Source organism: Hypoxylon fragiforme, assembly GCF_022984875.1.
Source record: "Hypoxylon fragiforme strain CBS 206.31 chromosome Unknown GGS25scaffold_10, whole genome shotgun sequence".
Lineage (NCBI taxonomy): Eukaryota > Fungi > Ascomycota > Sordariomycetes > Xylariales > Hypoxylaceae > Hypoxylon > Hypoxylon fragiforme.
Window position 1 is genome coordinate 1914939 of NW_026054765.1, and position 21703 is coordinate 1936641.

The 21703-nt window shown below is 49.3% G+C and overlaps 9 protein-coding genes across 9 annotated transcripts; 3 read left to right on the plus strand and 6 right to left on the minus strand.

Moving 5' to 3' along the window:
* Positions 1–848: 848 nt before the first annotated feature.
* Positions 849–1797, minus strand: GGS25DRAFT_526463 (alpha/beta-hydrolase; the record flags this gene model as incomplete). Its single annotated transcript, XM_049264992.1, has 4 exons — positions 849–1051; positions 1113–1465; positions 1516–1619; positions 1687–1797. 4 exons carry the CDS (start codon positions 1795–1797, stop codon positions 849–851), a joined length of 771 nt encoding a protein of 256 aa, XP_049112499.1.
* A 663-nt stretch (positions 1798–2460) lies between these two features.
* On the minus strand, positions 2461–3123 carry GGS25DRAFT_526464 (uncharacterized protein; the record flags this gene model as incomplete). The annotated part of the gene is made up of 2 exons (XM_049264993.1): positions 2461–2673; positions 2797–3123. 2 exons carry the CDS (start codon positions 3121–3123, stop codon positions 2461–2463), a joined length of 540 nt encoding a protein of 179 aa, XP_049112500.1.
* A 945-nt stretch (positions 3124–4068) lies between these two features.
* Positions 4069–5073, plus strand: GGS25DRAFT_526465 (uncharacterized protein; the record flags this gene model as incomplete). Its single annotated transcript, XM_049264994.1, has 1 exon — positions 4069–5073. The coding sequence occupies one exon, from the start codon at positions 4069–4071 to the stop codon at positions 5071–5073; it is 1005 nt and encodes a 334-aa protein (XP_049112501.1).
* Positions 5074–5670: 597 nt separating this feature from the next.
* GGS25DRAFT_528483 (MFS transporter) lies at positions 5671–7662 on the plus strand (the record flags this gene model as incomplete). Its single annotated transcript, XM_049265192.1, has 3 exons — positions 5671–5826; positions 5915–6294; positions 6354–7662. 3 exons carry the CDS (start codon positions 5671–5673, stop codon positions 7435–7437), a joined length of 1620 nt encoding a protein of 539 aa, XP_049112502.1. The 3' UTR covers positions 7438–7662.
* Positions 7663–9443, minus strand: GGS25DRAFT_92753 (uncharacterized protein). The gene is made up of 4 exons (XM_049266154.1): positions 9102–9443; positions 8901–9008; positions 8456–8832; positions 7663–8384 (listed from the first exon to the last, which is right to left on the minus strand). The coding sequence occupies exons 1-4, from the start codon at positions 9285–9287 to the stop codon at positions 7802–7804; spliced, it is 1254 nt and encodes a 417-aa protein (XP_049112503.1). The 5' UTR covers positions 9288–9443; the 3' UTR covers positions 7663–7801.
* A 2114-nt stretch (positions 9444–11557) lies between these two features.
* On the minus strand, positions 11558–13808 carry GGS25DRAFT_528485 (MFS general substrate transporter; the record flags this gene model as incomplete). Its single annotated transcript, XM_049265193.1, has 5 exons — positions 13215–13808; positions 12953–13125; positions 11839–12880; positions 11673–11771; positions 11558–11608 (listed from the first exon to the last, which is right to left on the minus strand). The coding sequence occupies exons 1-5, from the start codon at positions 13494–13496 to the stop codon at positions 11558–11560; spliced, it is 1647 nt and encodes a 548-aa protein (XP_049112504.1). The 5' UTR covers positions 13497–13808.
* A 152-nt stretch (positions 13809–13960) lies between these two features.
* Positions 13961–14643, minus strand: GGS25DRAFT_526469 (uncharacterized protein; the record flags this gene model as incomplete). Its single annotated transcript, XM_049264995.1, has 3 exons — positions 13961–14145; positions 14203–14321; positions 14411–14643. 3 exons carry the CDS (start codon positions 14641–14643, stop codon positions 13961–13963), a joined length of 537 nt encoding a protein of 178 aa, XP_049112505.1.
* Positions 14644–16951: 2308 nt separating this feature from the next.
* Positions 16952–19186, minus strand: GGS25DRAFT_92810 (GMC oxidoreductase). The gene is made up of 2 exons (XM_049266155.1): positions 17727–19186; positions 16952–17654 (listed from the first exon to the last, which is right to left on the minus strand). Exons 1-2 carry the CDS (start codon positions 19025–19027, stop codon positions 17093–17095), a joined length of 1863 nt encoding a protein of 620 aa, XP_049112506.1. The 5' UTR covers positions 19028–19186; the 3' UTR covers positions 16952–17092.
* A 657-nt stretch (positions 19187–19843) lies between these two features.
* GGS25DRAFT_92819 (NAD(P)-binding protein) lies at positions 19844–21464 on the plus strand. Its single transcript, XM_049266157.1, has 2 exons — positions 19844–20630; positions 20719–21464. The coding sequence occupies exons 1-2, from the start codon at positions 20079–20081 to the stop codon at positions 21163–21165; spliced, it is 999 nt and encodes a 332-aa protein (XP_049112507.1). The 5' UTR covers positions 19844–20078; the 3' UTR covers positions 21166–21464.
* The last annotated feature ends 239 nt before the right edge of the window (positions 21465–21703 follow it).

Here is a 21703-nt window from a genome sequence, read left to right on the forward strand (position 1 = left end):
ATCAAGACTAACGCCATGCAGCTCAAATGACGTGTACCGCCCACATCATCAGGCTACTGCTTGTTGCCGAATCTCCGTGTAAATAATTGGCTGGTAATGTATTTGTGCACGGCCGCTAGGTAAGTATGTTACTGTATGTAACACATTTTTAATATTTTATGCATTTGCATATGAACATCAATTGAATGGAAGGCACTTCTACAAATATCGAACATCAAAATATCGAATTTCTAACTTTTGGGATCCATTTCATTTATCTCGTCTGCCTCCTCACATTTGGACTTGGTCGCTTAAATTGATTCTCAAATAAATCTTGGATCACTCTTCCCCGCAATCCACGAACTCGGTTTAGCTATTAATATCTAGTACTAGTCCTAAGCTCGGTGCACTCAGTGCCACTCACGAGTCACTGCACTGATGATATTCGAACAGTGAACTCACTCAATCAAGAAATGGTTCAATACAGAGCACCGACACCATAACCACCTCGATTTCAATTTTGTCAATCATCTACTCCTCCTATTCTCCACACTCTGTCATCGAACCGACGATCATGAAAATCTACCATGTACATACTTGGAATATCGCGACCATCACTTCAAACTCGATGCAATTTGTGGTCAGTGGAGATCTAGAATCTCATGTTGACCGTGCTCTTTTATGGATCTGATCTATCCGTTTTTAGCTTCATCCATCAGATTCCATCCAACCTACTGCTTGATCTTATGTATGTTTATGCACAGTGGCCGATTAAATACAATAACGGTATTTAGCTCCATATACAACGTGAATACATATTCATACCGTCTCATTATCATCGATCTGCTATCGTTCCAGCGGGCCACAGTCTAAGCCCAAGCATCAAACCATCTGATCGCCTGAAAGAAAGCCTCTTCCTTCCCAAACTTCTGCTTCGGGTCTGAGATGTTTGCACGTACGCCAAATCCGTGTTGAGTGCCACCGTATAATGCCAACGAGTAGGGATGTCCAGTCTCTAGAAGCAACGCTTCGATCGCAGATCTCCTTTCGGGAGGTGTCATGTCATCCGCATCTGGATGATCAATTTAGCAACTAGCATTCATATTGAGAGCAAAACAAAGAAAGTTACCGACCTGCCGCCGCAATACTAGCCGGACCCGTGATGGCAGAGATCTCGGCATCTTCTAGCAGACTTGGATGTGCAGCGAAGCCCACATCCACGCCTTTCCCTTCGGCCAGGACGCGGAACGTGTATCGGCCACCGAAACAATAGCCGGTCGCAACAACTTTCTTTACTCCGAGCTCGGTCCGCAAGAAATCAATCGCTGTTGCGATGATTGGATCAGTTACCTCAGGGCTATGGTCGGCGAGGAACTTGACCACGTCAAAGTCCGGCTGTCCATTGATATCCCCTGGAGCTGGGGTCCCATTAAACATATCCGGCGCAACAGTGAGGTAACCGGCGCGTCCGAAGCTGTCGGCGAGCCTTGAGTGATGTTAGGCAAGAACCTCCGAATTAACCATGAGAATACGCACAACTTGTTCTCCGCCAATTGAATGCCGAACACATCTGTGAGGTATAGCACGCCTACTTCCGACGTGTTACCCGTGACGTACATATTGACTGCATCAACGTCAGCCTCCCGTCCTTAAACTTTGCACTCGTTAGTTGCCCATGCCTTCCTGATAAACCTGCTCCTTTCCAACAGGGTCGCCCGTGTGAGCAATAACGGAACCACCCGTAACAGGGCAGTCTTCCTGTGCGCCGGCTAAAGAGCCGATGCTCATAAGAGCAAGTAGATAGGTGAAACTGAGCATCGTTGAAGTTTTTGCGGGAGAATAATACGCTGTAATGTTGAAGTGAAATCCCAGCAAGTTTATCCACCAAAGAGATCAGGATTCCGTTCGATTTATGTACTGAGATGCATAATGCGATCTCCAAAATATCATAAGCGCCAAGCGATAAAGTTCGATAGCTCCCCTCTTAAGCCAGCCAAGCTAGGGTAGTGGATGTGGAGAATCGTTGCAGATACCTGATTTGGCAGTTGGGATTTACAACGGTAGATTTCCAAGGTAGCTGTCGGCTAATTGTAGAGTCGCAGGAGCTTTTTTTACGGGGCATATACGCGCGTCTGAATGTCTTGGTTTGTCTTCAGTCGGAAATACCTCCCTGACATTGAATATCGCCTAAGATATGAAGCTCAAGATTCCAAGCTGAATCAAATGTGCTTACTACCAAGCAGAGGCCACGAGGTCCCACCCTGACCGGCTTGCATGGGCATATCGAAGATGGGGAAGGCGTTTGCTATAATGGACGCCTCTACCGAAAAGCAAATCATAGTCCCGGTTTTGATATCAACATTCCGTTATACCAAGGACGAGCATTGCTGCCGAATCATGTCGTAGCGCTATTACCGGCTTTTCCACGTAGGATATGGTGTATCTACCTCGCCTGTGCATTAAAGACTTACGGCCGAAGACTTAGTAGGTCATGATAATCGCGGCAGCGATCCATGCTACAAGTATTGCAACGATATGTCCGATCACGAAGCAAGCCCATGCGTAAACGCCTGCCATATAATCGGGAAAATCGAGGCTCCGGGTGTAAAACATAAGTTGAAGGTAGTAATCATGTTCTAGGATGAATTCGACATACATCTGAAAGAATGTACGCCTGGGTGGAGGTATCTGTCTCTGTTATCGAACACCATGTTAGCTGTACACCCCCTCCTCGGACTTTACGGCATTCACAATCAAGGTCGATGCTCATATGGCTTTAATGCTCTGCGAACGATTAAGCAGCACCTCGCCACGTACCTGAAGAATCCTAAATATATCGTAGGCCAAGATATTGGCCTCCCAGTACTGCAAGCCGCAGTGCGTGGCGAACGCCTCCCGAAACTCCAAGATCGAAGCCCTGTGCAGCTCTATCCCCCTCCAGAAAAAGTTGTCGGCCGTGTCGGGATTGAGGCCCCGGTAGAAGAGATAGGTTCGGAACCAATCCCGGACAACGGCAGGCGATGCTTGTAGTCCGGGACAGCTAGCGGTGAGCTCGGTGCGTACTACAGAGGGAATTTGAGTTTCCATCATAGCATGATTGATGGATGGGGAGGTCGGCGGCGTGGTATCGATAGGGCTGTTCATATCGAGTAGTATTGAATTCTGTCGCTTCAGGGCACGATTGGTCTAGTCGTTAAGCATGCATTAGATCAGTACATTGGTAAGGAAGTGTAGTGAGATGTACTAGATCGCAACAAAGCCACTCCTTTGAAAGTCAATTTTCGCAGGCTTTGTCACTACTTCGTTGTGACGTATCGAAAAATCGTATGGCTTAACTTTCTCCCCCTTTGTTACCTTATGGTCTGTTCAAATGTCCCCTGAATCCGGCAATTGAAACCCTATTTTGGGCAAAAAGAAACACGATGCGCAATACTGGTGATAACTCACAGAAGACTAGAAATTTCTAGGTATCAAAGTTACCCCTTATTAGCCTGATTAGACACTCTAGCAAAGATACTTTTTATTAGGCCAAGTATGGAGGATAAAATCATAATCAGCTGTGTTTACATAGAGTTGCTCTATACCTACTCATACATACTATCTATCTAAACCCACCTTCTGTTAAATAGGAGGAGGGCATGTTTGACGGTGCTGTCACTTATCACATCTTGCTTGTACTTTAGGTCAGTGCTTGTTCTGTTGATCTTGGGGCATGGGACGAATAAATATTCTTACCGGGGAATGAAAAGAAGCCCCTTGATCCACCGAGTGTTCATAAGGGACCACCACACCTTGCAAGGTTAAAAATGGCCCTCTATTCCAAGGTTTCTAGTTGAGTCTTTGTCAAGAGCCTCTTATAACTCTGTTGGAGTCTTTTGTTTTCTATCGTATCGTGTCTGGGGAGGGCACCTTTGAAACTTGTTATGATACACATAGAAACAAGAGCTTTGTGTGTCTACAATGCGACAAGATCACGCACATACTTTGGTTTACACGCTATATATACTAGAGCTATGCTGGGGAATCTCTTTTATAGGACGCAGGTTTGGTTGAAGTCTAGGTACGCAGCGTACCTTAACAACTATTGAAATGGCGGAATCTCCAATTGAAACACTACCCAGTAAAAGAAAGGCCGATGAGATTGTTGATGACGAAGTTGAGGAAGATGAGGAAGGGGAGACAACCGATTCTCCGTTAGAACCAGAGTTTAAAAAGGTCAAGACAGAAGATCAGCCAGAAGACAAGCCAGAAGGTGACCCTGCTGTAGCCGTTGACGACAAGCGATGGAATGCCGATATGGAAATGCCAAAAGAAAAGTCAAGGCCTCACTTCCTCGGAGAGTCTGATGCACGCCGTAGATCTGGCAGTGGCACGGTGGACGACCCCCTTATTGTGTGGTTAGGGAAGATGCCCAAGGACTCCGAAATCAAGGAGGCCAACGAGGATATTGCACGACGAACTGCCCTAGAGCTCGGGTTAATCACCCACGTATATATCCGGTGCGCCGCACAGTCCAGTAAGTTTGTTGACAGAGATGGAAAGCGCATTCCCATCTGGAATCCGGATACTATTGCATTCCAGCACGAAACCAAGGAAGCCGACCCCCATCTATCTCTGGCCTTCGGCACGAACTCGACAAGTCTCGTTTTATACGGCTACGTAAACGTCACCGTTGATGAGGAGGGAAAGCCAATCGACTTCGCCACCTCTCGCATCGAGGACCATGTTGTCGACGGGGACGACAGGATACTGGAGATTTTCGAGTACGAAGCGACGCAGCAAGACTGTGCACCTTACTGCTCTAAGCATGTTAGTCGCGAGAAGTTGATCAACACTTGCCCGCTTGCACAAGCTCGCGGCTGTCCTCGTCACGACATGGATGGGTTGCTAGACCACTGGTGCCCCCGAGCGCACTGGAGAACGGAAATATACGGCGACCACTACTGCCCGTGCTTGCACGATATATCGGACCTCGAAGATCACTACTGCCCTTGCCATCATGATCGGCTGCGGTGGATGGAGAATCGGAATTGCCCGCATAAGATTTCTTGGAATGCACGATTAACTCATTATTGCCCACATTATCCAGTTTAGACTGAAATCCTGAATAGATGATGGTGGCAGTGAATGCAATATTTTAATAGAAAGTTAGATAATTAGGTACCTATGTAGGTTGTTAACATCCATAGCAAGACACAAAAATCCTCAATAGCCTTGAAATAGTAGTACATATGAGTGAATAGCGGTGGTGGCTGGCTTGTTTGGCTTCCGGACCACCGTAAGCCATTGACACGGCCCCACACCCGTAAAATTACCCAAAAGAGAAAGAGTACGGCCTGTGCTTTCTTGTCTCCACACCGGGCTCTAGCCGAATTGGGACAAATACGAAGGAGGTGTGCTTCGGCGGTGCGCGAGATTTAATTTATTGATTTTACATATAAAGCCGTTTGGTATTTCTTGTATTATGCCTAGTTATCTGTTGGCTTCACATTTCACATCGGTTTATTAGGATGTAGTTTTACTGATTTTCTTTTTCTCTTTTCCATCTTTACGAGGACTTGATCACTACTACGGACCTACGGGCTCTCCTCACGACACAACCTCAAAATCAGCTGTAGCCCTCAGGGCTGCAACGCCCTCCGTTATCAAACACTCCGCTGCGCTCGATAAGACTAATAATCAAGGGTCACTATGGATTCTCACCCACAAGATGCACAAGATGTAGAAAAGAATGAGCATCGTCCGAACACCACTGCCGAAACGGACGACAAGCAGGAGTATCCCCCCTTTTGGCAGCTAGTTCTCCTAACTACCGCTCTCTGCATGGCTATGCTTCTCGTCTCCTTGGTCAGTCCCTATCCCTACCCCCCAGCACAGCGCTCAACCATCCCACTGAGACCCACACCTTTGCTAACCCTCTCCTATTCCTATTCAGGACGGCACCATCCTCGCCACCGCCATCCCCCGCATCACCAACCAATTCGACTCGCTCGACGACGTTGCCTGGTACGGGAGTTCGTACCTCTTCGCCGTGTGCGCTCTGCAACTGATGTACGGCAAGTTCTACGCTATGTACTCCGTCAAATGGGTGTTCTTGGCTGGCGTCGTCATCTTCGAGATCGGCTCCCTTATCGCTGGCGTTTCCCCCTCCTCGGCTGTTCTTATCGCTGGAAGGGCTATTTCTGGCATGGGCGCTGCGGGGATATTCGCCGGCGCTATTATCATCCTCGCGAGTGCGGTCCCATTGAGGCAACGCCCGGTTTATACTGGGCTGTTGGCTAGCATGCACGGTGTTGCGAGCGTGGCTGGTCCTCTGTAAGCAATCACTCCCCCCTGTCACTATTGCTGTTTTGACTAACTGACTTTCGTGATAGTATAGGAGGCGCGTTCACCGACCACGTAACATGGCGATGGTGCTTTTACATCAACTTACCGCTGGGGGGGACCACCATTCTGTTCCTGATCCTCTTCCTGCCAGACAAGCCGCCAACAAAGCCCAGCTTATCCTGGAAAGAACAGATCAAGCAATTCGATCTCCCCGGCACATTCTTCCTCATCCCCTCCGTCATCTGCCTCCTCCTCGCTCTACAATGGGGCGGCGCCCAGTACCCCTGGCACGACGCCCGCGTCATCACCCTATTCATCGTGTCCGGCGTACTGGCCACCATCTTCTGGTGCGTCGAGCTGTGGCAGCAAGACCGCGCCACCGTCCCCCTGCGCATCCTAAAGAACAAGAACATTGTAGGCGGCGTCTGGTACGGCGTGTGCGTCGGCGCCGCCCTCTTCATCTTCACGTACTACCTGCCGATCTGGTTCCAGGCCGTCAAGGGCGTGTCCGCCACCACCTCCGGGCTGATGAACCTGCCCAGCATTTTGGGACTGGTCGTCTTCTCCATGATAGGCGGCGCCCTCGCCTCGGCGCTGGGCACGTTCACCCCGCTGCTCCTCGCGTCCTCCGCCCTCACTGCCGTGGGCGCGGGCCTCCTCAGCACGCTGCAGGTCGACTCGGCGATGGGCTACTGGTTCGGGTACCAGGTCCTGCTCGCAGCGGGCGCGGGCCTCGGCGCGCAGAACGTGATGCTCGTCGCGCAGGTCGCGGTGCCGGCCGCCGACATGGCGATGGCGACGTCCATCCTGTCGTTCACGCAGACGCTCGCGTCGTCCGTCTTCCTCGCCGTCGCCCAGACCGTCTTCCAGAACCGGCTCGTCGGGAACCTCGCTGCGAGCGCCCCTGAAATTGATTCGTCGTTTGTGGTCAACGCGGGCGCGACTGCGATGGGGGATGTTGTACCGCCGGAGCTGCAGAGGGCCGTGCTGGAGGCGTATAATAGTGCGATCATGCAGACGTTCTATGTCGCGGTTGCGGTCAGTGCGTTGTCGATTTTGGGGCCGGTTTTTATGGATTGGTTGTCGTTGAAGCAGCAGGAGAAAGATACGCCTGATGGGACGATAGAGTAGAGGGGGCTTCTGTGGATGCTGGAGCGGCTGGGGCTGGATCGAAAGATGATAGGTGGTGTTATAAGTGTAGGTAGGTATGTTTGCATGGAGTTATACGATAGATAAAGGAGGAAACGGCATATATATGGGTATTTTCTTTGGTATTGCACTTTTGCGATTTTCTTGTTCTCCTTTGGCTTTATCGTCGGGAGTCACTAGTTTAATTAATATCATAATAAGTTGATCTCATTTGATGGATGCATAAGTCTCTGGCGGTGGTACTAGATCTTACCTACATTCCTATTCAGTTATCAACAATAGGGGCACATTTGTTCTCTTAATTGGGTCGTGTTGTGACATCGAACCAGGTAATTGTGATTGTGTATTATGGATATTTTTGATCTTCTTTTTCGCTCGAGTCTTTATTGCGTATTGACCACACCTGCTTCACAATAATCCCTTGCGAGTCTGGCGGTAATGACGGTGATTGTATGCTGTCCCGATTGCCCGTGCTGATAATCGTCCTTATTCCCGTCTCGAGTCCCAAGCGAAAGTCGGGCATCGCGTCCGAGTCGCTTTGCAGTGATCTCCCATCATCCTGCGTCTCCGTTTTTCGTGATCGCTCACCATCCAAGCAGTTGAGCTCCGTCTCACTCCCGTCTGCACCAATACCAAATATATTTCTTGACCCATTTGTCTTCAACGCACCACTCTTGTCTCTGGTGTGCCGTGAAAAGGGGTTGGAACCAGGAAGATACTTCTTTGGCGGAGTGAGCGATTCTTTCTTCGTGCTCTGGAAGTGATGTGATATTCGCCGTACTAATGGAGCTAGGCAAATAAGAGATGAGCAGATAAGGCCCGACGCCGACTCTGCCTCTCCCCAGGCTGCGACGGCTACCAGGTCATATGAAAAGTCGATTGTAAGTCTGGCGAAGAACACCAAACGACATATCGATATGATGCAAGTGCTACGAAACGAGTAGGAGTGTAAGTACCTATTCGTGCGGCAAGCGAAAAGGGGGAAAGTCGAAGCACTTACAAGAAGCCCAGAGTAAAAACTCCCATTACTGCCCACCTCTTCCCCCGTTTTAGATTCAACCGCCATACGACAGGAATCGGTAATAGAAGTACGATGACATCGGTAACGATGTTGCCGACCGAGTTCATCCACCCAATAAGGTTACCGTCCAGACAATGGCCTCCAGCCGAGCGATCCCAGTACGCGCGAATTGGAGTGCACGAAAATATAAGGATAAACTCCTGTGAAATGACCCAACCACCAACTATGGCCATTATACCAATATAAAATAAGCGATAATAGGGAACTTCCTGTATCAACCGGTAATACTGGAAGAATAAACTGAATTTTATAAACATCAACGTGGTGTTATAGCTGATCGTCACTGCGTAGAATACCTATCGCGAACAAAGTCAGTACATATTGACTCCATAGCAAAGGCCCTGGAATCATCGTCAAATCATACTTTGAAGAATTCAATGGCCTCGGCCTCATCTGTCATGTCGTAGTAATGAGCTCCCAGCCCATATTTTGTCTGCACACATTGTAATATGCCGTTCGTGATCATTCCAATCTAATAAGCCGTGGTTAGACATCCTTGATTCTTGGTAAAGATTGTACCGATCCTAGTTTATGCAGTATGTAGGGTCCTGCAGGCGTGGCTTACCATGCCGGCAAATGCCAAATAGTCATCTATCCAGAGCCTTCTTAAGACGAAATGCCTGGTATATAATCGAAGGCATACTGCCGCCGTTGCAAGAATCATGCATAGCACTACGGCCAATATGGTGTCACTGGAGCGATTGTCGTGTGGGAGGTCTTCGAATGCCAAGATGGCCGGTTGGCCGCTCATTCTCGTCGCCTAGCCCTCTGGGCTTGTCCGAAGAGTAATTGATAACCCCGAATACCTGGTTGAACGGTTTTCCACAGCATGAGGTTCCAACGTCATTTAAATTATATATTATCGACAAACGTACATGACGAAGTGTGGGGGAGGAGGAAACGAAGAGAGAAACAAAGATAACCAGCAGCGAGCTTCTCACTTTCCATGTGGAGTACTCCCATATAAGTTTGAGATCATACTCCTAGTCTCCCCACAACTTCATACGTGTAGTATTGCACTAGGATCGACGAAGCCGTTAATTCGGGGCTTTCGGGGGTCGTTGTTATTGGGGGGAGAGGCACAGACATACAGTAGGTGGTAATATGCAGTAAAAACGGTGATTAGTCCCCGGAACGATCTTAAGGTCACCTACCGCGCGATGGGAAAGGAGATTTTTTAGTGTAGGGGGACACCATCGTGAAAAAAAGCGGCTAATATGCGAATGCTTGGCTGGCACCTGAACCTGGTATTGCTGCAAGCACGCACGACAAACCATACCCTTTTCTGCTTCTCTGGGATAAGCCGGCCGATCTTTAAGAAGCTAGGCTGGGATGAACGATATCTGCGACGATGTCTAACGACTCTAGCCTTCTTAGCTGAGTTTATGGTGGGCTCGAGTTTTGCGAGTCTAGTCTTCTTTCGTGTGCGCAAGTCCTTCCTTTATTAGAGAATACCCATTTGAGAAACGGGACCAGGGTTGCCAGAACGACGATCCCAACGATCTTATTCGTCGTTATCTTACTTTGCCATGGGAGTTGGGCACGGTATCCCCGGGAATAACATTTGTCAGGGAGGTTGACGATGCGCATTAACACTAACGCAGCTCACAACTAGGCATTCTATGGAGATTCACTATTTCAATGTACGGGGCACATGTTACATATCATATGAAATTTATAATATTCTAACATCTTCTGCATCTATGTAGGCAAGTTTCTCTATTCAATAAATATGTATTAGTTATATCGTATATCTCTATCTTGGCTGCACAGAATTGGGTTACCGGAGGTCACAACGTTTCAACCCCCCCCGTCACATTCTACGAAACAAAATGTGTTGCATTGGGAGTGATGAGGTTCTTGGTCCGATGTCGACCCCTATAAAAACCGGGATTAAACCTGTTTCTAGAAACAGAACGATAGACGGCACTGCAACCAAGGGGCAAAGTACGTTACAGGAGACTTCTTTCGTCGGTAGCTCTTTATTTACCTACCTATTTAGGTATACATCGTATCTAAGTATGCATCGTATCTAAGTATTGCCCCTACCCAAGTACTTACCTCATCGTCGCCTAGTCTTCGTACATAAATGTTATAACCTGTCAAATCCTACGATCGCTAAGGCTGAACTTCCCCACGTGGTATAGTGTTGACAGCGGATCGTTCACATAATGTGCATACATACCATTTGACAATCCATCTGACAATCAATCAGCCTGTGCCAGGTTTCCAGTCTGAACTCCATTAAATAAATGACAAAAGCCATTGGTCTTAAGGGTCCTGTATGATAGTATCCACGCTGCGCTTTGATCTCTCTAGTGGATAACGCTTACTCTCAGCTCCCCTTGACGGCCTTGTCTTCTTAAATAGCACCTTGTCTTTTTATTAGTCTTTTGTCGTAAAAAGTCCGAAGAAGCTCTGAGGCACAGAAAATCAAGTCTCAAATGGGGATCGTCGAGTCATGCATTTTCAGCTTTTGTAATGCGCAAGAACCTAACCTGCTATGCAAGTAGCTCATAACTAATAGCTAATAGAAGTGTATCCCAAAACACTGCCAATCTAATAGTCAACACACCTAGTAATTAATAGTACCTGCAGCTGACTCGCATGCCGCATGTTTCAGAAATAGATTCCCACTCATCGCTTGTCCTACGATACCAAGCCTCCAAAATGTAGTTAGTGTTATCCTATCTTTAACTGGTTCATAAAAAGGGGTAACAAAGGCCTGAAGTTCTACAGCTATCATGATTCCGGAAGCTCATGCCATCGTAACTAGACTCTTCTCTATATCAATCCTTTTTATAACACCATCGATCATTGGCGCTATCTCAACTTGCTGCGGTATCTGTAATATTCCCACCATGATAGGCCCGTGTTTATTCAGTCGGCGGAGTTAAACCCGAAACGGGAAATGGATCGCGTGGGCCCCTAATACCGTGTAGACTTTCCCATGCCTTATCAACGTGATATAGCAGGGATAACTAAACGTTATCGTGCTCGATTCAATAACTATCACCGTCCTCAGACATCGTGCGAAGCGTTCTTGCTCCAGGATCGAATTCTTTCGCCATACTATTAGTTATTTCGGAGTCAGCTCCATACCTATCCATAGCTTGGGAGGATCGTGCACGCCCACCCAATAAAATATGAAAGGCACGGGAATAAACAGAGTAGCTAGGCCGCCCAGTAGCGAATTACCCGGACCAACCCCGAGCGAGCGGAATAGCGATTGCGCCTAGTACATAAACCCCATTTCGTTAGTGAGAGGAAATATAGAGCGAAAAGCGTACTTTGCTCCTTACAAAAAGCGGAAAGGTCGCGCCAAAAGAAGCACGGAACAACGCACTCCCCGCAAAGATGGACGCAGCGTACCGGGAGTACGTGATGCCCATGTAGTTGAACAGGGAGTTGAACAAGGTAACGACACCAATGGAGAACAAGCCGGAGCCAACGATGGGCACAATCCAGTGAACGCCTACTCGTGAAGTCCAGCCGAACCAAAATAGACATATCGGCAGTGCGAAGCACCCGATAAAAGTCGGCGGCAGAAACATCTCCGGCTTGAATTGCCCCGACATCATCTTAGGGAGCAGGCGCCGCTTGATCCACAGGAGAAACAGAGGCACGGAGATAGCGGCGAAGACCAATATTCCAATAAACACCAGGCCCTGCTGCCCGGAACTAAACCCGTAGATGCCGCCAAACACAATCGGGAACGACTCGAACCAGAGGAAGAGTAGCCCGTAGAGCAGGCCGGAGTACAGATCCATGAGCAGAACGATCGGCTCGAGGAAAGTCAGCGTGAACGCCCTGGCCAGCATCACGAGCGTGTCCCTCGCGGTATGGTGTGCACCATCGATCTCCGACTGGCTCCGCAAGCGCTCGTTGCCAGTCGCCTTCCGCAGCCGCCTCGCCCGGTTGTAGAGGATGTTGGCGGCGCTGGTCTCGGGGAGGCAGAAGAACATGCCGCCCAGCACGAGCGCGCACAGCAGCGTGAACACCCAGACCGTCCAGCGCCAGCCCATCGCCGGCGCGAGGAACCCGCCGACGAGGGGGCCGAACACGGGGCCCAGAACCCCCGCCGACGACCAGATGCAGATCAGGTACGGCACCGTGGTCGGCGGGTAGATGTCGGTGATGGTGCCGCCGCCGGTGGACAGGCAGGGGCTGCCGCAGAAGCCGGTCGCCCAGCGGAAGACGAGGAAGACGGCGGCGTTGGGCGCGAGGCCGACGGGCAGCTGGAGGAGGATGAAGGCCAGCAGCGTCCAGAAGAAGATGCGGCTGCGCCCGAGCTTGGGCAGCTCGGAGAGGGGCGACCAGAGCATGGGGCCGATGCCGTAGCCGCTAGTTTGGGGGGGGGGTTGCGATGTCAGCGACATTCCCATAACGGGGAAGAAGAAAAGGGGGCTACTTTACAGGGTGAAGAGTGAGAGGCCTAGGATTGCCACAGTCTCGTTGACGCCAAACTCCTGCATGAGGAGGGCTTCGCCGGGGACGTAGATGGAGCTCGCGATATACACTGCGAAGTTTAGAATGCACATTTGAAAGGCAATCAAGTGTTTCAGAGCCCCGGGCCAGTTTTGGGGGTTCTTTTGTGCAAGGTGTTGAGTGGTTAGCAGTAGCGTCGAGGACGGATTGAAGAAAAGGGGGCGGGGGGTGAAGCAGGGGAATATTCTACCTCGGGATCATCTTCGCCGTACCAGTCAACCAAGAGGGCATCTTGGCCAATACCGTTATCTGTGGTCGCTTGTTTGCACGGAAAATCATCCAAGACCTCCTTATCTGATCCGTGGGCCGGGTCGTTATTGTTGTCGCTTCGTTTGCGGGTGTCTGGCCTGTCTTGTCGGACTACCCTCTTCCACAGGGAGGGATCAACCTCGTCAGGATACCGGAAGAGTTTACCGCGCGAAAGAAGCCGCATCAGCTGGCCGAAAATGGTGCTTTGAGTGTGAAATACCATTTTAAACAAGGTCGGGTTGAAATAACGTAGGTTAGTTGAAGAAGAAATTATTTTCTAAGGACTTTTTGAACTTCTTACTGTTCTTCACCATTTATCGTGTATTGCCATCAGGAGCTTTGTCGCTGACCTATGGTTCGATCTGTGCTTGATGAGTGTATGCAAGCTGGACGGGGATAACGCTGGGGCCGGGCACAAAGTCCGGGTTCTAACGAATATCATTCAGTGAAGTCAATGGTAGATTATAATATACTTCACGGTTCTTATGAAAGGCAACTTATTAAGAAAAGGCAGTCTCAATTTATTCGAAGTAGGATTGAACAGGCTGCCGCCCTAGGCCTGACGGCAGTCCGTGAACTAACTGGCTGCACCCCCTCAACGACCTGCACTCATGACCAACTAGAAAATATCCGAAGCTTCCATCACTCATAGGCCTCATAAAGCTCTTTGTAGGTACTCCTGTCCCTTCATGCCCCTAGAAACATCGCAATCGCGAGGAAGAACAGCGCATATTGTTGTGACGCCAATGAAAGGCGGCGACCTTCTGACTTGAGATCAAAGGTTACCGTAGGTATCCGGACGCAGTCTGGTGGTGTAGTGGCTCGGCTGTCGAAGCATTTTAAAGCTCCATTGTCGTTCATAATGAGGCTATCTGCCGTTATGTCAGTTCCTCTTCCACCATTTATGTTTCTGGGGCACGAATACTTACTGGTGTTTACACTTGAGCATGTACGATGATGATGCCTTCTCTTTCCAGTGCACTCGCATACAAGTGTTGCATTGACAAGATTGCAACCAAGATAAAGGCATCCGTCTTGGAATGCGCCCCTGGAAGTATCTATTAGCTACCTAGTATATCAATCCGTGGACCGAGGATAGAAGTCAATTAGCGAGAAGAATGGATATATCTTGCTTACCCCTGCTTTGGTATGACAACTCTGCCATCAACACCATAGCACTGATTTAGGTTAAGGATGCTGCATTGAGGTGTTGCAGATGGCCCTTTGCAGTATGACCTCATGCTGATGCTGTCATTCACTACGACAATAGTCGAGTTCTGGCAGTCCTTCGTGTAGCCGCCATCTGCTTCCACCTTGAAGGCGAAGGCGAAGGCGAAGGTGACGAGAAGGGAAATTTGGTTAATCTTCATCGTGAGGGTCGCTGTAGCTGGTGAGGCGGATTAGAAACCGAACAGAGACTGAATATGTGTTAGAAAGGTTTTAAGGTTGAACTGCTACCTCCTTTATAAGATGGGTACATGTAAATGTAGTAGGTTAGTCTTTCAACCTTAGGAACAATGATGTTGGACGTCGTGCTCGGCTGGTTGGCTGGTTGGCTGGTTGGCTGATTGGTATATTTAACCTCTGGCAAGAGGGAAGGACCTGTCTTCACAACCTCCCAAGGGCTATGCTACGTGTAGAGCTCCCGAGAAGAGGAGAGAGAGACAGAGAGAGAACGTTGCACCAGTGTGGAATAAAGGAGATAAGAAAGATAGTAAAGAGAGAGATACCGGGTGTTATACTGATATGCCCGTCTGATTGCTTCACCTGTCGTACTCCACTGGTACGTAGTAGTAAGAGTTAAAGAATTTTTATTGGTTTTCAAGGGAAAGTTGATACTTTGTTGAGAAGATCGAAAGAAAGTGTGGTTTATATTTTGTACCTAGGGAACGGCTAGTTCATGAAGTAACTTCGAAAGGCTCTCGAATCATCAGCAATTTGGTAGGTACCTTCCTTATGTACTTAGGTTACTAGGTTAATATTACAATACATCCACGTATACCTAGGTCATTACAATGAGTCCTATTTGTGATGGCTAACTTGTGACAATGTGAGGTTACGAAGTTGGACTGATGCTTTCAATATAACCCACGACCCTCACTTGCATTGGTCTAACAATCACGGTGAGTTTGTGTGTAATAACTTGGAAGTTAGTCAGAACATGACAATGGCCAAGGCCTGACCTGGATAATGTCTTTGACCAACTACTTAGATAGGTATTGATAACTGTCAAAGCGGACAAAGAAAACTGACACGTTCAAAGAAGTTGAATGCTTCTATTCACTGCCTTGTTCTGTTCAGTCATGAGTATTTAAAGCCCTGGCAATGTAGCTCTGGAAAGTCTTAGGTATCCATAAAGATTCAGTGCGATATTTCTGCTAAGATGGCTCCCTTATCTCTCTACCTCACTCCCACACTTATTCAGGTGGCACTTGGTATACCCCTATTTCCTATCCACAGTCTCCCTGGACGGGAAACCACTGGAAATTTGACGATAGACAGTTGGTTGGAAAAGCGCCAGGAGCCAGGAGAGGAGCCAGGAACATATATGAACACTGCGGCTATCGTTGGTCTCATTGCTGGCTGTATCGTTATCTTGGTGTTGGTAATTTTACTCTTTTCGTGTGGCTGGTGCAAAAGATATCCAGGTGTTCGGAGAAGGCCTTAGTTAACTCACACAATTACTACGGTGGTGTCTAGGTGTCTAGTATGCAGAGCATAGTAGCTCATTTGACATTATGTGGGACAAAATACTTAGCTAACATATAGTTATGGGGGAGAGCGTAGTGAGGTGAGCTTCGAATAGAAATATCAGCTTCATAACTGTTGTAACTTACAAAATATTCTGTCGTGAATCTTGCTTAGACACATTTTGGATTAACAAACCGAAGGTTAGCCATAAAGTTAGTCATAATCTGAATAGTGATTTGATTTCTACATATGATTGCTTACATATTGGTTCTTTGAGCGCGGTGTTCTGAACTTTCTAGCGAATGGGGTTACTTATAGGGTAACTAGAATGCTGCAGACGTTTGGTATATAAGCTTCAACAACACTATAATCTAGCACATACGACCATAGGATTCGGAAAACTCGGGATCCCGTCCGCTCTCCCATAGATAAGCCGAATACCGCCAGATCAGTAGTTGGGTCGGTGACGACCAGCGAATCCCTGGTGTTGTATGTTTTTTTTGGTTCATTTTTTAGCCCCCCTTTTAACCTTAGGGGCTAATGCTTCGCACTACTTTTCAAAAGCAATGGGGCGCAACATTCAGCCTAGGCACCTACATAGCTACCTAGGTGACCTAGTAGCCCTGGAAGTTATAGGAGGCTAGCAGGAACACCTAGGTATCCATGGGTGCATAGTGTTGTCGACCACGTCTATTATAGACCTATGTACGTAGAGTCTAGGTGGTAAGATGGAATAATATACCTAAAAATGAACGAATCTCTAATATACTTGCACTCCCACGAACGACAAGTCTGGCATTGACTTTTATGTTCGGCGCGCTGTATATGGCAACTTTCTGCTTCTAAATGTTCATACTCAATATATTGAGCTGTAATTCGATGCTGAAGCTGTCTGAGTCATCATCTAGGACTTGATAGATATCTACCCAACTGTTGCAGCTTCTGCTGCAACCAAGAAGAAGAGGAAAGGAAGAAATCTTGCTTTATTCCTAACTACAGTGGCGGGGTGCCAACATATGGCCATATGGGCCATATGGCTCTAGTGGAGCCTATGGTGCCTGAGGCACCTGCAACAGTGTCCAGCTTCAAACGACTCAAATTGAGAAGAATCACGCTATCAACCCATTCTCAAGCACCTCCTATGATATCCCTCGCCGCCTTCTTCGATATCATAAACGTCGGCAGAACCGGGAAAGCCCCCGGCGGCCTGGGAAACACCGAGGCATCGACAACCCTTAGCCCCTTGACCCCCTTAACCCGGAACCTGGAGTCCACCACCGCCAACGGATCCGCCACGTCCCCCATCGCGCACGTCCCCGTCGCGTGGTGCGAGTACGCCTGGAGCTTCAGGTACTCCTTGACGTCCTCGTCCGCGCAGCCGGACGCGTCGCCGGCGCACGGGTGCAGCTCGTCGAAGGGCGCCAGGCCCGAGCTCTCCGGTAGCAGTAGCCCCTTCACCCGCTGCGCGAACTTGACGGCTTCCAGCATCGCCTGCAGATCCTTCTCGCTGTCGCCCTCGAAGAAGCGGAAGTTGATCTCGGGCGGCTCGAAGGGGTCGGTCGAGCGCAGGGTGACGGATCCACGGTTGGAGCTCCGCGGGTCCATGTGCACGAACGCCATGGTTAGTGTTTGGGGGCCGTAGCTGTCGGGGTACCCGGGCCAGAAGCCTTCGAATGCTGTGTTCAAGGGCCTGGAGGGTTTTCAACCGATGAGATTAGCGCTGCGACTTTTGCTTCCGCGACGGACGAGAAGATTGACTCACCAGAGGAAAATATCCCGATTCGCATCCGACGCCGAGGTTTTCAGCTGCACAACATAGGGGCCATTCAATCCCTCAAACGGCTTCGCCGCCATCGACAACACGCCACCCTCGTAATTATCTCCCAGGTTCGCGCCGACGCCCGGCAGGTCAGCCACCACCGAGATATTGAGCTTCTCGAGCTCCTCCGCCGGCCCGACGCCATTGAGCTTCAAAATCTGCGGGGTGTTGAAAGTGCCGCCGGCAATAATAAGCTCCTTCCCGACCCAGGCGAAGCCAGCCGTTGTGTTCCGGCTCGGATCGTACCGCGGGTCCGCTTTGTAGGCGCTGGGGCCGGTCACCCAGTCGACGGCCATCACGGCGGGCTGCTCGGTTTCCTGCAGCTGGTCCCATTGGATGTTGGTGAGGAAGGAGTTCAGCTGCACGGTTAGGGGTAGGTCCGGGTTCTCCTTGAACGCCTGCTTGATGTAGTTCGCGGGGCTGAACCGGTGGCCGGCGGCGTCGGTGTGCCCGGCGATCCCGAATATGCCCGTCATTTGGTCGCGGTCCGGCTCGGGCCCATTGATGTCCCTGCTCACGAGCATCCGGAGGTCGGCGTCGGATATGGCGGATCCGTTCGCGTTTCCCACCGGGTCAGATGCGGCGGCGATCGCTCTGAGCAGTGTTGTCCCGTCGGTGGCGTTTCCGGGCCAGGAGCCAGGCGCTTGATTGCTGTCTAACCACCCGGAGAAGCCATGTCCAGCGGTGCCATTGGCTAGGTAGTGACAGTTTTCGATTTCCTCGAGAATCTTCCGCATCTCAGGAGCCCTCCATGACTCGTCGCCGGTGATTTCCGCAATGTGATTCCAGTTGTCGTCGCTCGGTAGGTGCAGCACGGCAGCATTGTGCATAGCGCAGCCACCCAGGACTGCTGCGCGGGGGTAGTATATGCCGAGCTGCTCGGCGCCGTCAGGGGGCTCTCGTCCGACGTAGAACGACCCATTGGTGGTGCGCCATGTCATGTGTTCGTACTGCAGCTCCCTCTCCGGGTCGTCGGAGTGCTTCACGAAGAAATCCCATCTGGTTCTGGGGTCGTTGCTGGCCTCCACAAATCGGCTGGTGTCCTGGTACAGTGGGTCTTCGGAGAGGTCGGAGCCAGCCTCTAGCAGCAGCGTTATAGCTCCGGATTTCGCGAGTTCCACTGCCAGCGGCCCACCCCCTGGCCCCGAACCTACCACGATATAGTCGAATTTTGTGTTTTGGGCTGCCGCATAGTTTGTTTTTGATACTAGGGCCAATAGCCATAATGGAAGGGATTTTAGCATGGCTACAGTTCTACCTGTGCATTAATAATGGATCGGGACTCTGCGATGATCCACTAGACAGACTACCATCTCAATATTGGGGAAAGCTACCCACGTTTTATTTACATCTTTGCTGATTTATTTGCGGTCATCTATACTATCCCCTCCTTGCTACACGATGGATATATCACCTTAACCAAGCCAATCGTAGAGATAGCATATAACAGTATCCCATTTCAAGTGTTACTTGTCGTCGCAAATTCATTTGTGATATATTAATGGAGCGGAAAAGATGAACGGTGCCTAGGTAGTCTTAGCTTCGATGTCCAGATTCTTAGCATATGCCAAATATCGATGTGACCAGCGATAACATAAAAACGTACTAACCTTAGCCTGCTAGTAACCACATTTAGCCGCGGTACTTGATTCTGCCGAACAAAGCAATCCGTTTGGAGTTTTCGGTGGGCGCGGAGCGGAGTTTGACACTTTTTACCGGATCAAAATAGATCCTCTTGAGCCCACCTAAGTCGCATACATGGCCTACGTAGTGTCTTGAAATTAGAGGTCCATGGCTACTGATATGCTGGATGTGAGACAGCATGTGGCAGTGTGGTCGTCGTCCATGGAAGAACAAAGCCCCTGTCGCAGAAGGATTTGTAAACAGGACTGGCCCCCCTCCCCTTTTTCTGCGAGTTTCGGGATCTCTTACTAACTAAACTCCACTCAAGTGGCTCCATATCGAAATCCTTTAGCGTTTGGCTTTTAGTTCGATGCCGAGAAGCAGTGTAACTCCTTCTAGCTATGTATGTAACATTCAACGTACACTGCCCTCGAACATTCGACAGACCGGGGTCGTCATAGTTTAATCCATGACGTTGAGGTGAATAACTGATGCAACGGAGCTTTAGAAAGCTGCCGAACCAAACTGAAAATATTTATAACTACTTACTTACTCCCCCCTCGATTCGTGATTTACCAAGCCATTGAACTATTAAATAACCCATCAAGCCAGCTGATCTTTTATTATAACCAAGTACATACTCCACCCTAATCATATCACAATATAGCAAACATGGCACCTACAAGCACGAAGCAATGGTCTGTCGGAGGAACGGATAAGGGTTTCGACGGCCTATCATTTGTCGAAGCCGAGATTCCGAAACTGGGAGAGAACGATGTTCTCGTCAAGCTACACGCCGCTTCGCTAAACTACCGAGATCTCATCATCCCTCTCGGCAAATATCCCTTTCCCGCCAAATTCCCTGTGATCGCGGGGTCTGACGGCGCAGGAGAGATTCTAGAGGTTGGAGCTAAAGTTTCCAAATGGAAGAAGGGCGACAAGGTTGTCACTCTGTTCAACCAAGGCCACCAATATGGCCCCGTGCACAATGCCATGATGGCGACTGGCCTAGGTGGTGCTGTAGATGGCACGTTACGCCAGTATGGTACCTTTAACGAGAATGGTTTGGTTCGAGCGCCCAGCAATCTTAGCTATGAGGAGGCCTGCACCCTGACGTGCGCCGCCCTGACGAGCTGGAATGCTCTTTACGGATTAAAGCAGGTGAAGCCAGGACAGACGGTGGTCGTTCAAGGAACGGGAGGTGTCAGCATCTTTGCTCTCCAGGTACGTTTTCTTATTACCTCCACCACTATCGCAAACACATGACCCCCCTCTTACCTCGGCATGATGTAAACTTACCCTCTTTCAATAGTTGGCAAAGGCTGCGGGGGCCAAGGTGATCGCAACCACATCGACCAAGGAGAAGGAAGAGACGCTGAAGAAGCTGGGTGCGGATCACGTCATCAACTATAAGGAGGACCCCAACTGGGGTGAGACAGCCAAGAAGCTCACGGGTGGCGTGGGTGCCGACCACGTTATCGAGGTGGGTGGCGCGAACACGGCCGAGCAGAGTCTCAAGGCGATCAAGTACGAGGGCATCATCAGCATCATCGGGTTCCTCGGTGGCGCCAAGGTGAACGCGAGCATCATCGAGTGTCTCGTCAGGATATGCACGACCCGTGGTGTCTACGTTGGCTCCAGGGAGCAGATGGAGGACCTGGTGGCGGCTATTGAGGCCAATGACATTCACCCCGTCATCGACAAAACGATCTTCAGCTTCGATAAGTTGAAGGAGGCTTATCAATATATGGTAAGTTAATAACCTTCCTACTCTCTAGAGTTATATTTCGAAGTCCGCCGTACTAATACCTTCTCTCTTTTTCCTTTTAATAGTGGGAGCAGAAGCATTTCGGCAAGGTGGTCATCAAAATAGAATAAATGCCCAATCTACCAGGCCGAGCAGGTACCACTCTAGTAACTTAGATAAATAAATACTCGATTGATACTCACCTATACTATACATGAGTCATGATTGTTGTACCTGGATGAATATTGTTGTTTGCGTTGGAAACGACCGCTGACTCAGGAGTCAAAAGGGGTTCGTATAACGTCCCCGCCTTTCCGCGATAGTTCATGCCGACGAACCCCGCGTCCTAACCTTAGGTGTTGTGTTGTACCTCCTGGCCGACATCACACCTCACTCTGTTTCCATGAATTACTATATAAAGGAGCAAGTATTTCCAAGCTCCCGCGGACTTAATGTAATCATATGTGATACTGAAACACTGAATAATATCGAATAATATTAAACACATGCCTATGAAAGTACTGCGAAGTAACCAGAAAACCTACATATA